The following is a 14,611-nucleotide window of genomic DNA, read 5'->3' as shown; positions in this document are numbered from 1 at the left end:
TTGTTTTCAATGTTCTTTATTGTGAAAGTACGTTTCATACATAAGCTGGAGAGGAAATACTTTGAAAATAGAGCATCCAAACATCGTTTTTAACAAACAGACACACGATCACACTTACAGTACACAAAAGCTAAGGCCACTTCTCTGTAAAGTTAAGACTGTACGCTTCAAATATGACAGCGGCACCTTTGGTCAAAACGAAAGTCACTTTACACTTAACTATATTCTGTTTGACTGCTGAACGGCACACAAGACAGACTGAATACAAAACATACATTAATACTTTGGACACTGAGTACTTTCAAAAAGGCTGGATAAACAGAAACGCCAAATCTCTCATTTTCCTGATGAAAAGACCAGCATGCTCACCAACATATACGTGGTGTTCAAGATGCTTCATTAGTCTTCACCAGATTGGCTGAATTCCTGCCGGTCTTAACTGGTCTTTCCAACAGGGTTCTGTTAACATCTCTCTTCAGCTGTGCGGTATAATGTTAAACATTTCTCTCCTTTACTCATTTCCTTTGATTTTTTCTTGTTCCTCCATTCTACCTTTACTGGGCCAGCGAGGCCTCTGTTTTCCCCCCAGTCGTCACCAGTTGAATGAGACTGCCTGAGGCGGGCCGTCCTGACCCAGTGGCCCAGCTGTAGAAGGTTCTGGAACACAGAGAGAAAGAGAGAATGAGAGACAGGTGTAAAATGGTGGTGGTAAAGGATGGGGAGAGACAGAGAGAGATAATGAGAACAGCGAGGCGGAGAGGGAGGAAAATAAGAGCGGAGAAAAGGAGCGATAGAAAGAAAGAGTGTGTGAGAGAGAGAGCCGTGCAAAGAATGGGAAAAAGGAAATAAAGATAGCCTTATAAATAAATTGTAAAAGTTTTATCTTTTGTATGTGAATTGAGAGACTATATACTAATTACCCCACCGCAAAGACTATTGTATTACAGTAGATATTGTCATCTGTCATGTGTGTCGCTTATCTTGATGGGTTCGCTCGGTTTATGAAATTGCATCAAATCCTCGACCTAATCTGCACTTGACTAACAGGAGAGATTTGACCACAGCGGCTAAAGTCCGGCACAGAGAAACGCAGAGTACAATCAATCACTGACTTCCCAGGACATATGTACAGTATAAACAGCCACGGAAGAGATTAAGAGCCCATTTAAAAAACACACTTGTTTTTTTCTAAATATACTCTGTTTTTTAGGTAATATTATAATTTTAGTTGTTTTCCTTTGAACTATTAACAATATTTCTCCCAAACTACAAGTATAAATATTGTTTCTATTTGCATTTATTTGCAGATAATCAAAACTGGAGAAGCATGTTTGTATTTTTTGAGACCTCGGATTTCTATCACAGTTTTCATGTCTTGTCATGCTGTCAGGCTTTCACGATACTGTTGGATGACTTTATGTCACGCCTGAGGTTTGAGTTTGCTGAAATTCAACAGACATTGGACTGGAATGGTCTCTTATTTTTTCTGCACCTGTATATCTATGTAAATCTGGCTGACAATTAATTGTCTATTAAATAATTACAATTATGCCAATTAATTTAGTGCTTTGACATTAATTACAACAGGTCATTCAAATGATCATTTATTTTTTTGTATGCCTATTTGGTAAAATTCTGCACATAACAGAAACAATTATTAAAGCAATCATAACAGAAGAGACCGTCAAGTCCTGAGCACTCAAACTAAATCTTAGTTATGAGAATGCTGTTGTCTACCTTAACATACTGTAAAGTTTGGCATTACTTTAATGAAAATGATTAACGCAAAAACAAACTGGAATGTTGGAGAAATGTTACTTGAACATAACAATAAGGGCAGATCAAGAATGTAGGGGTGCTGCCCGACATCAGATGATTATTTAAGAATATGACAGCCTTAGAGAGAAAAACGTGATGTAGACCTCAAAACAAAAAGGAGTAATGAAATAGTTAATTTTTAAGCCATTTTTTATAAAACTGTTGTGCGTTTATTGAAAGGCACTTGTGTTAACCAACAGCACTACATGTACAGCAAATGCATGCGTTGCTCTAAAAGGACTGTTCATGTGATGATGAAATTGTGCATTATCTGATCTAATTCTATCATTCAAGTACTATGTTTGATACTAAGAGGTTTTTATGATTGCCCGTTGATGTTTTGGGTTAATATTTCTCAATCCAATCAAATGTATCATTGGGAGAGATGTTTTCAAGACTTCACATTCACTGTAATCGCGCGATTGGAAAGAGATTTTCTGTTGGCATTCAATATGGGGTTGATGACATAAGATTTGTTTTAATAACGGCTATTTTATAATATTTACATCATCCCTGAATGGCATTACGAAAAGGCTTCACTACAACAGACATCAACTGTCTTTAGAAGAACTCCACTGCCCTCTTCTGGTGAATAAAAAATAACCACTTACGTTCATATCTTGACGCTTCTCCCTATTTTTTCAAAACTCTTATCTGTCAATGGTCATATTATATATCGGTAACAAATAAATCTGGTGAACATGAGCGATGTACACTCACTCTGCAATATATTCCAGCGGCGTCCAGCTTCCGAAATCCGCGTCAGGCATGAATTTCCTGTTCATTGGTGTATCCAAGGTAACCCTGAGGATGATGTCATAATGTTGTTATCTTGGTTGGAGATGAGAGCCTGCAGCGATAGCTTGCAGACCAGCCTGCCCTTTTCAAAACACTCAATATCTGTTTTGTTCAGCTAATGGAAACAGACAGCAGTCAAACGCGCAGCATGCAGGTCACTGAGAATAAATACAGAGACCCGAGCGGACGGTGAGGCAAAGGGTATTCAAATTTTACGAATTAAATATATGACTATGATTATTAAATGATGTGGATAAGTCGTTTCAGACCTATAAGTATTTTGGTTTTGGTCTTCATAATGTATGCACATGATGGATATGGATATGATTATTGACAGCTGCTCTTACGGAAGAATGGCCACAGCCACGGCTCCAGACGGAAGACCGCTGTCCTCTCCAGCTAGACTTCTGCATAACTGATGGACTGCAGCTTTGGCCATGCCGTACCCGACCATACCTACAGCCAAAAAAAAATGAGTTAATGAGTGAATGCAAGAGCTTACAGAGTGTGCAGTTCCCTAGAAACCAGAATAATACAAAATCCACTCAGCTCTTGAGAACATGCCAACGACACAATGTCCCTAACAATGTGTCGCAGGCAACAGCTGTTGTTTTGAGGTCTAGTCAATAATCATTTGTTGGGACGGCTCAAGCAGAGAATAAAATGGATTTTCGATACAAAATAAGCTAATTTAATACGTTCCCTTCTACACGTCGAAAGATGTATTTCATCACCTTCTATATACAGACAAAAAAGAGGTTATATCATTAGTAGTTCAATTCTCTCTGAATGTTTGATGTACTTACGAAAATACATTATACTCTTGCTTTCAGAACAAGCTTTCAGTCCCCTTGCATGATCGCCTTGTTGTTTCTACAGTAGCGCTAAATGGAGAAACTGCTCTATCGATCGCGTTTCGTTAATACGTTATCTCCTTTGGCAAAGAAGCCACACTGTGACAAATTCTTTGTTCTGTGTCAGCCACCGTAGTGAGCCGTTGGTTGCAATTCACAACCTTACCTCTAGATGCCGCTAAAATCTAACTCCTAAAACATTACTCCTTTAAATCCCTCCTACACAGTTTGAGTAGCACAGATTATACAGTAATTCTGTCACAATGTGCTGCAGGCCATACAAAAGTACTGTTGTTGAAAGATGACAAAGTACATTAGACCAGACATCAAACATGCAGTTAACATGTCGCGTCAGGAAAATTTTATTCTGATAAAACTAAAAATGGTCATTGAAAATTAACAAAGAATTATTTTCTAAGCAAGCATTACATCATAAATGATCTTGACAGAAAAAAAAAATGATATAACAGATTAAAATATATACTTTTAAACACTTTAAATATACATAGGCTAAATGACAGCAGTGCGAACATGCTGAATATTTCAACGCAATATTACTTTAAAAGCATACTTTTGGTTCCACCTCCTCCAAAACTCTAGATGTTTGCTGGCAAGACATCTGGATCAATATCTAGACCACTTTATTTTATAAGAGAGAAAATAAAGTTTTTTTCCCCACTACAAGGTTCTTTCTAAGCCTAAATGAGGCTATTTCAACAAACACCCTTCACATCCACAGAGCCAATCAGAAAGATGGGTGGAGTAGCTAATATTTGTTCCCAAGTGCCCTCTAAAACAAAATTCCTTTAGTGAATTTAGTATTTTCTGGCAGCTTCAGTGACACTGAATGACCTCAGGTTAAAGCCTCAGTGAACATTGAGGGTCAACGTGATCACATGTTCCGTTCCTCGAGATACAGCTCAACACGTCTTTGGTATGTCTGATATCCAGACTGAACTTAAAACGCTTTACTGACTTCTAACCCAATCACATGATGTTGATGTTTCGCAGTTGTAAGTCCCATCAGAAATATTTACTAGGGATCACTCGTCTATATGAACATCAAATATCCCAACAACAGGTTCCCTTCATGAAAGCGTGTTACCAACAAAGAAGTGTTCAGCGCTGCAGGGCATTTCCTGTCTAAATAACTTCTGTGTGGGTACAGAATACAAACTCTAAACACAGACCACATGTGCTTTCATCTTCCAAAAGAATGCTGACTCATGCCCCCTCCCCCTGGCCTCCCAGCCAATCAGAGCAGTCGCTTCAGGGTGCTGATGTGGAGGGTTGTGAATAGGCTGGAGGCTGCTTCTGTTGTTCTCTATTGAGTATTGTCACTAACTAAATTTTCACAACACGAATTGAACATGTTGAGTCTGGGCTATGAAAAGGTTTGAAAGAAAAGGCAATTGGGGAAACGTACACAATACAATAAATGTGACAGACAATTCAAAGCCAATATAGACTTTCAATGGCTTTTGAATAATGCATTTTATCCTCCTAAGGGAAAATGTCAATATCATAAAGAAAATGTTATTTAGCCACTTTTTCTTTTAAACTTCACACAATAAACATCAGATTATGATGTTTCCTTAGGAAATCAATCACTGAAATTGCATTTACTGCACAAAGCATTGTTTATTGTTCTGTATATAAACTCACACTTATTGAATAAGCTCAATGCTCACAATTCAATTACAATTCATTGTATTGTTGTTCTGCAGCTCCTGTGGAAGCACATTTTCCAGTGGATGGCAGATGTCAGGAGTATAATAATAGATGGTCTTACCTGGAGTGCCGGCCACTGAGGCCTTCGCTCCAGAGAGGGTCAACAAGCCTCCTGGCTTCAGATGCAGTGAGGCAAGATGACTGGAAATGGTGGAGGTCCAAACACTCTGTTTCCACATCAAATCTGTATTTTTATACAAGTCTAAAGAAAGAGGAAAAGATGGACAGAATGAGAGACAGAAAAAGAAAGAAGGCTGACAGCATTCTGGAAGCTCAAATGAAATGATGAACTCTGTTGGGGCTGTTTTCACGACAATCATAGTATCGCAATATCGATTGAAATGTGTGCTTGTGTGCTTGTGGTCATTGAATCACACTCAAAATATATCAATGCAAAACTTTAACCAGGTGCTGAATTATTAACGATATTACAATATTTGTAGAATTAAAGGGATAGTTCACCCAAAAAGGAAAATTCTGTCATCATTTCCTTGCCATCTTGTCATTTCAAACCTGTTCAACTTTCTTTCTTATGCAGAACATGAAAGAAGATATTTTGAAGAACGTTGGTTACCGAAACAACCGTGGTACCCATTGACTTGCACAGTTTTTGTGTCCATACAATAGAAGTGAACGGGTACCGCCGTTGTTTGAATGGTTACCAACATTCTTTCAAATATCTTCTTTCATGTTTTGCAGAAGAAAGAAAGTCATACACGTTTTAAATGACACACAATGATATCATGAGTTTTTACCATCATTTTCAGTGACAATACCAGTATATTGTAACACACCTAAACTCTACGGTCTATATGACTGAATAAAGAAAGACCAACACCTCCCTGCTACCACAAATCTCTAACACATTTTACATTAGTGTTAAAGCTAATGCACAGAAAATACGCATTCATTAAAATTAAAGATGCTCTTACCCTTTGAGCTGCAGCTTCCACCAGCCCACCCTCCAGCCACACAAACAATGACATCAACTTTGTGTTCCCCTAGCAACTTGCCTACATCTGATGTCACCTGCATGAAATCACACCATTGATGAGATTTTAATGCACTTTGGTATATAATCTGAATGAAACATTAACTCCTATGACACATATAACGTTGCAACAAAAAATCTAAATGTGTCCCAGCTGGTTGCTGCACAACTTTGACTTGTGAAGGTTTGCACAATGTTGTGCCACACAACCGATGTTGTTATGAATCGCATTTGAAGTCAATGGCAGACACAATAGAGCAATAATGAGCACACATTGCTTGTCCAGGACATTAGACAGGAAATTACTCAGGCAGCCTAATAAAATCTGCACGTTGACAGACGCGCATTGGTGTGACGATGAGACGTTGGCTCCACCCACCTGCGCGGCTTGATCGGTGAATGACTCGCAGAGCTTCACCAGGACATTCGCGTCCGCTTCTTCATTCGCTGCCATGTCCATACTGGCAACCCACTTGAAGATAAAAATGCATCTGACTATGGCATACTCAACAATATTTTGCAATGAATGTCAGTTAAAATAACTGCTCACAGGTCCTGGTTAGAGTCGCGTCAACAGGTGTTAGTTTTCGCACACAAACTCACAAAAGACTGCATTACACGAATGAAAAGTGTTTTTGCTCACCCAGCCCTTCGACTTAAAATAATGCACACAAGCCGAGCCGAGAGCTCCTTTTCCTCCGTACACAAGGACACGGTTCGCAGCTGCCATCGCTTTTCTTCTGCGTGAAACGGTTGGGCACGGATGAGTATCCTCTCAGCGCAGAGAAATGAGAATGAGAGGGAGGGAGAGAGAGAACGAAAGATAGAATGGGTGGGTGGGATACACACGCGCTTGTTTAGCGGTCAATGATTGGTTCGAACTGTTCTTCCGCCCCGACCTCAAGAGTTGTGTGATACATTGTAGCATTCCTTTGAAAAGATGATACTTAATATCGTTCCTCGTCATCATAAGTGGGAATAATATCATATCATATCATAAGATGAAAATCCTCTCCCATGTCTACTGCCAGAACTTTTAAATTCGTATGGACCAAATAAATGCAAACGAAGAACTTAATGAAAATTGAGTATTTTAGAGTAATTTTCGCACAAAGGAATTTATTTTGCTGTTATTATTGTTGTATATGAAGAACTACTGTATCTAGAACGGTTCCTGCTCTTTATGCTTGCCAGATAGTCAAGTACAAAGTTCATCCATCTTTTTTGCCAAGTCATGGTGATGTCACGTAATCCACGTTACTATTTGCCTTGATGCAGTTTTCAGGGTTAAAATAAATAATTTGCTTTACATGAATTGTATTAAAGAAAAAAGATTGAAGGTTATTTTTCACTCTCACGTGGTGCTGGATTTACAGGCTTTTTGGTCCTGAAACATTCCTGACTGCCAATCAGATTTAAAGGCATGGTGGGTGATCCTGTCCAGAAACTTTTTTAGTCATGTGGGTTGGAAATCTCTTTACATCCTAATAGCAATCAAGAAATAAAGTGGTCAAATAATATTTTTATAATTACATTTCGTCTGTGAAAGGAGTAGAACCAAAAAACTTTGCCCAATCGAAACGTTCTGGCCGAACGCTGTGACTGGTCTTGTGTACATTTTTAGCCAATGTATTTTGCATACCACTGCACACCCTGTTCATTCAGAAATCATATATATGTTATCAGCCTCGGAGCACGCTCACGTCCGCTGTATCAATGTAGAGAGAATGGCAGACAAACAGCAACAATCAAACTTTCCTGCAGAACCGACAACAAGTAAATCTACAAAACCAAAGTCAGTTTTTGAAAAAGTATAGTGACCAAGAAACGTCTGGATCATGAAAGAGGAAAACTCAAATTAACAACGGTTCAGTTTTTACAAAATGGAGACAGCTCTGGCAGGCAAAGGGTCTCTCTTTCTTTTGGACAGGTATGTAAATGCTTCAAGAAGAATTGAATGGATTTTGTTTGTAATGCGTAACGTCGATTTACAAAATACATTCATGTGTTTGGAGGAGGCGTGGCTTTGGACGGCGAATCGCATAGAGGGTGGGATTATAATTTCCATGCTAGCAGGCTAAAGCGCCTTTCCAAATCAACCACCCCCCCTTTAAGGTTTAGGTTTTTAATGTTAGGCTAAGGACTGGAATAAGGGTTAGTTCACCATTCTTATCCATCTGTAAATTACCTCTAGTGAAGCAGTAAATTGGCGTGGAAATGGATATTTCCACATTTCCAGGGATCTACAAAGTAGATCATGCTCATATGGATTGTAATTATTTTATTTGCACGCATTGTATTATTCCAATAAGCTAAATGTAGGGAAGTTACACTTGGCAACTGCTTGTTTTGCATTTAATACAAAAAGTTAGTTTAGTTACTCTAAAAATGTATTCAATAGTCGTTTTAGCATTATTATTAAACATTCTTTTGATTGAAGTGTCAACATCTGCCCCATCACTTATGTAGCTTTTGTACCACAAGAGAGCAGCATTGCTCTGTGAAGAAGCAGAGATGAGCTCAAATGCTGCTCATGTTCTCCTGAGATGATCTTCAAATGCCTCCCACTCTCTTAGATTTAAAAGATATTAAACATGGTTTTATTATTTTGTCCATGTCCTCACGGAATACAGTAAATGTAACAACTGCATTTTTTATATGGCTATGTGTAACATACAGGACAAGTTTTAGCCATAAGGACTATACTGTACATTATGCACTGCAGCCAGATGTTAAATGACAAAATCACCCGTCTAACTGTCAATGGATACAAATGGACAGATGTTGTTGAGGCATCTTCAAAAGAGAAGGCCATTTGTGACTTCAGATGCAGGGAAGCAAGATGAGTTCATTGCTTAGTGCTCTCAACAGGATGCATAGCTCAGTTATTAAACACAAGAGAAGCATCTGTTTGAACCCGTGCACTCTAGATTTTAGTATTCATTAAAGACCATCGTCAAGCTTGGCATGCTCCCTGAGTGAGTGATAAATACTGAATACATTGTGTTTTTGAGAACAACAACAAACACAGTGTGTCTCCTTTATGACAACCACCATGGTAGTATGTCAGCTTAGACAACCACCGTTTCAGTTTAATGCTTATTACTGACAACCAAATGAACAAAATAATTACAAGATAGCAACATGAAGTTGATATATTTACTAGCCAGTGAAAATACATCATCCAATTAGAAGATAAAACTACAGAAATTAGAAGCAAATATTACTATGTAAATTTGTTTTTTAAGTCAAATTAAATTTATCAGCGAAGAATAAATATAAACACTAAGGATCTTCACTTGGGTCTTCACCACAGGTGAGGCAGATGATGTCATCGATGAAGTCAAATGGCTAAAATCAAAAAGGTGGTATAAGATTTGAAATTATAATGTTTTTCATCATTATCCCCAAAGCATACAGAAAACATTTATCATTCTGTTTGTGTTTATAAACATAGTAAACAATGTTACGATGCATCGTAACTGTATCTCACCAGAGGATTATTGGCAAAGCTCTTTTTTAGGTTCATCTGAGTGAATGTGAATTGTTATGAAATGTCATGGGATTGGATCTGCTTGTCTTCGTCAAATCTGTGGCCGTCTTCATTTGTCTTATTGCATTATCGAGCTCGTTGCTTGCTCTCATGCCTGATAATAAGATGTCATGCCTGACAGTCATGCCACTCCGGGACTCAGTTATGAAATGTGATAAATTCAATCTACACAGACGTCCACTGAAAATCTAAATGTCACATGGATGATTTCTAATCAAAGTTTTTTTTCTCATATTCAACCCATCAAATCTTACATTGAAATTATTTTCTGTTTGTCAAACAATACTCACCAGCATTGGGATAATCCTAAGAAGCCCGACACTATCACCACCACTAACAAAAGATTGTCATTAAAGTTTTGAAGAAATGTAATATTGTCGTTGACCTTCCGAAACCTTGAATGTCCAATGTTGCTGTTTTTCAGGCAATGGAAAAAACCCTGTACTTTTAAAATGATTAAATACTGTATTTTCAAAGTTGACAAGCACTTTTTAATATTTCTTTTGTTTAGATACTTGCAAAACCCAGTGACAAACATAAAGGGTGACCAATAATAATGATTTATGGCAAGAAACAAAAATAATGAAATAAAGAGATACAAGGTTTCAGAAGGACAGCTTTTATAGTACAAAAAGCTCAGTGCAATTTCATCATTTGATCTCCTTTTAGTGAATGGGATTTAGAAAGAATCCAGCCCTGAGAAATAATCTTTCTAGAGATTTACAGTATCTCTATTGAAGCACACTTGTACAAAAGAACTTTAGCGGTGAAGTTAGAAAATAAACCACATCACTATCTCGCTCATCAATCCTTCTCTTGAACCTTTAATTGACACATATTGGTCTCTTGCTGCGACACTGTAGCAAAACAGAGCTAAACAAGTAAAGCATTTCTTCCGAATTTCACATGGTGGGTAATCGACATTCTATCTGAAGAGTTTTCGCGGTGCGCGCGGGGTTGTTACATTACAATGAACTCGCTGTGTGGAAGAGTGGAATCTCTTGCTGTGTGTGAAGTCTTAATGGGGCATGAAAGGAAGAAAAGAGGGATACAATAATAAAAACAACATATTTGTCTGCTGCTTCTTAACAGAGACACAGCCTATACCTCCCCTGCTGTTTTCTAGTGTACATAGCCAGAAACTTACAATAACGTTTGCTGCCTGAGTAAACAATGTTTTCAATGTGTACTTTAGGCATAAAATGTGTTTTCCTTTGATTTTGAACTTTCTACTTATATCCTAGAATGGGGAATTCAAGAAAATGGATCATTGTGGCTTCACATTTCAGTTTAAAAGGATAGTTTACCCAGAAATAAAATTTGTTGTTGTTGGTGAAACCCATATGACTCACTTTCTCATGTGGAACACAAAAGACATACTATGGAAGTCAATGAAGTCCAATGTTGGTTACTGACGTCCTTCAAAAAATGTTAAAAGAATGGAAGATATTCCACATTCATCTCAAGCAATAAACCAGATCTTGTAACAATGGTCAAACTCGATTCACTACTATGAGTTTCGAACGGGTCCATTTCCATGAAATTGAGGAGGACATTATGTCCTCCTATCTGACACTGTCCTTGCGGAACAACCTCCTTTATCGCATACAGGCAGAGTGTTCATTAAATTCATAAGTGTCATGGAACAGGTTGGTCAAATGAGGCCAGGAGTTTGACAGATTTAATGAGTCTGCTGGCAAACGGTGAGATGAGGTGGAGAGAGTCTGAACCTGAGCCGATTCTTTGGGTGCCCACTGTCATTCATTTTAATGGGGAATTAAATAAGACTGACAGACAATAGGCAACACAATGGAAACGACGTTATTTATGAACATTACCTCAGAAAGAAAGCCAGATGCTGTGTATTTACAGTGTGGGCGTAAAACCTGTGACGGCTTAAAGCCTTTAAACAAACTTCATAATGAAAAGAAAACACCAATAAACTTATATAAACAGATATTAAAGAATGCAATTCTAAAAAAGGGTCCAGGCTTCAGTAAATAAGACGATTTTGCCCCATAAAAATGTAATAGTATAACATTTTTAAATAATTCTCTTTATTTTACTAAATTAGCAACAAACTACAGCCAGAGAAAAAATTAAGAGACCATTTAAAAAATATTTATTTATTTTCTGAATTAACCATTTATGCTTAATTAAAATTATGATTTTTGATCCATTCTGTGAACTACTAATAAAGTTTCTCCCAAATTAAAAAAAAAATATTGTTTTTATTTGTATTTATTCGCAGAAATGAAAACTGGAGAAAAAGGTCAGAATAGCAGAAAAGATGCTCTGTATTTTTCACACCAAGTTCATATTCACTTTTAAATATTACAACAGAAATATTTGGACATGTATTTGGACAAAGTAAAACAATATTTTTTGTACTGTTTGTGATAACTTATCACAGTTTTCATGTGTCTTGTCATGCTGTCACTCTTTCACAGTGCTGTTGCTGACTTTGTCACTCCTGAGGTTTGATTTTGTTGAAATTCAAGAGACACTGGACTGGAATGGCCACAATACATCTAGAAATGCTGATTAAATGAAAATTTGGATTGATCTCCAAATTTTTTCCACTGCTGGATTCTGTATTTACCCCACACTATATAAGAATTATAAACTAAACATTATTTTTGTGTAGATCCTGTGAAGCATTTAAAACCAGCCCCTTACAGTAAGCAACAGGCACCAGGCAGCTATGACATTTCTGGGCTAACCTGTGGCATCCCCACACTGGCTGCTCCGTTGAACAGAGTGAGATGGATCTGGGAGGCAATTAGGGTTGACATTCTCTGATGTTTGCCTGGCACAGACTGCACACCTCTGCAGGTGCTCTTCCCTGGAGAAAGGTTATAAAGCAAGTCAAACTTACTTCTTAATTTACTCCTGCTATAGGCTTATCTTTGCTGTTGGGGATGGCACGGACCCTCATAATAAACATGTCAGAGTTCAGAGTCTTTGTTGCTTGTTTATGGTGCCTATGGTCTTCATTTTACTCTGGCTTGCTCAGGAAAGAAGATGTACACAGTGATATATACCATAAAAAAATATATACCATATGAACAGCAAAGGTATGCACCATAGCAATTCACACACATTTCGAACACGCAATCATTAATCTCAGAGCTTAATATATATTCATCTCTGAAAGTGATGTAATTGACTTATAATCATATAACCGGCTTTGACCCTTTCTTTACAATTTTACATTTATTTCGAGACTATTAACATTTTACCATTAATTTTGCCTTTCGCCTCAGAACGTGGTCAGTCTTGGTCCACTGGAGCATCAATGGGCAGATCAATGATTTTGGAATTCATCTCCTCCAGTTCTTTCATCCTGAGAAGACCGAAACATCTCTCTCCTCCAGCTATAGTGGAGTACTGAGCTCATGGCTTTGAGTAGCCAGTGATAGACAGTTGAAGAGACCTGTTCATCTTCCAAGAATAAAGTTGAAAAAAAAATATGCAAAATGTGGAAATGCTTTTGATCTGCCGGTGCATTTCACACATTTAGTCTTAATTGAACATGAAAGAATTAGGGTATGGAATGAACTTTCGGCTTTGATGTCTGCAGTATTCAACTTAATGTTATGCTTCTAAAAATAAGTCATCCTCACAGCTAGAAGATGACCTAAGTGTGCAAACTAAAGAGATGTCTGGAAGTAAAGGTTGAATGTATTAAAGTTCGAGTCTCTTAACCTTTTCAGTTTTTAAAGGTGCTGCAAGCGTTTTATTAATATAATGCAGACTGTCTTCACCACATGACAGGTAGGTGTCTTGAGATCACACCTGTCTCTGACAGTCCGACACTTTGGAAAGTAGAATAAAGGGTCAGGAAAGTTGACCAGCACTTTAAAGCAAATCATAAAACTGGCCTGTAAAAACTCCCTTTGCCTAATCATTGTGAAGGATGGGTCTTGGGTAGGAGTCGTGTGGTTTAGCCAAATAGTGGGAAATGACTGAAATAGTATTCTGCCATACTCTAACTGAATTTAAATAGATAGTTTACCCTCATGTTCAAAATTGGTAATTGACTATTAGATTTACACCAAAGAAGATATTTTGAAAAATGTCTCGGTGGAGTCAATTGGTGAAATGTCGTCTGGTTTCCAACGTTCTTCAAAATATATTTTGTATTCTGCAGAACAAATTCATATACTGTAAATTTGGAATTACATGGCGGTAAGTCAATGATGAATTTCCATTTTTGGTAAACTATCCATTTAAGATTTTTGATTAATCTTTTAATAATTGTTGAAAAATCACAAAAAGAAAGCTGTGTGTAAATTTTTGGAGTATCTATTGACAGAAATGCAAAATAATGTACATAACAATGTCTTCAGAGGTGTTTAAAGACCTTACATAATGAAGTGTTATGTTTGTATTAACTTAGAATGAGCTATTTCTTTCTACATACACCGAAGGTTCCCTTACATGGAATTCAGCATGATTTTCTACAGTTGCCCTAAACAGACAAACTAAACGTAAAATTATATCCCTATCAAGATTTGCACTTCATGTCTAAAATGAGACACACGCAATCTAAACATAAATCTAACTCTAGTTTTATTTTATTAGATGTCTCCTGCTAAACAATACTTTGCAATTTGTCTGCAGAAACTTCAACTATCAAATGAGCATCTGGTGCCAACAAGCATGATTGGTCTTTTGATACTCAAGTAGCTCAGCTCAACTAACTGTAGCCTGCGAAGTTCCAGCCAAAGCATTTGATAATGATTCAAAAGCTCTTTTTGAGCAATTTATTTGTTTAATCCTCAAGTGTTCCTCCTCTGAATGCCTTGAAGCGTAGAAATATGCTCTTAGATCTCTTTAATAGCACTATTTCAATTTACTCCT

The 14,611-nt window shown here is 37.4% G+C and overlaps 1 protein-coding gene across 1 annotated transcript; it reads right to left on the bottom strand.

Annotated features, from left to right (window-relative positions):
* Positions 1-7,016, bottom strand: qdpra (quinoid dihydropteridine reductase a). Its single transcript, XM_056770344.1, has 7 exons — positions 6,836-7,016; positions 6,572-6,664; positions 6,134-6,230; positions 5,263-5,403; positions 2,964-3,072; positions 2,539-2,622; positions 1-657 (listed from the first exon to the last, which is right to left on the bottom strand). The coding sequence occupies exons 1-7, from the start codon at positions 6,920-6,922 to the stop codon at positions 555-557; spliced, it is 714 nt and encodes a 237-aa protein (XP_056626322.1). The 5' UTR covers positions 6,923-7,016; the 3' UTR covers positions 1-554.
* Positions 7,017-14,611: the final 7,595 nt, after the last annotated feature.

The sequence above is a fragment of the Triplophysa dalaica genome, chromosome 16 (assembly GCF_015846415.1).
Source record: "Triplophysa dalaica isolate WHDGS20190420 chromosome 16, ASM1584641v1, whole genome shotgun sequence".
Classification (NCBI taxonomy): Eukaryota; Metazoa; Chordata; class Actinopteri; order Cypriniformes; family Nemacheilidae; genus Triplophysa; species Triplophysa dalaica.
The sequence above is the reverse complement of the archived record's forward strand: the minus strand, read 5'-3'. Positions and strand labels throughout refer to the sequence as shown.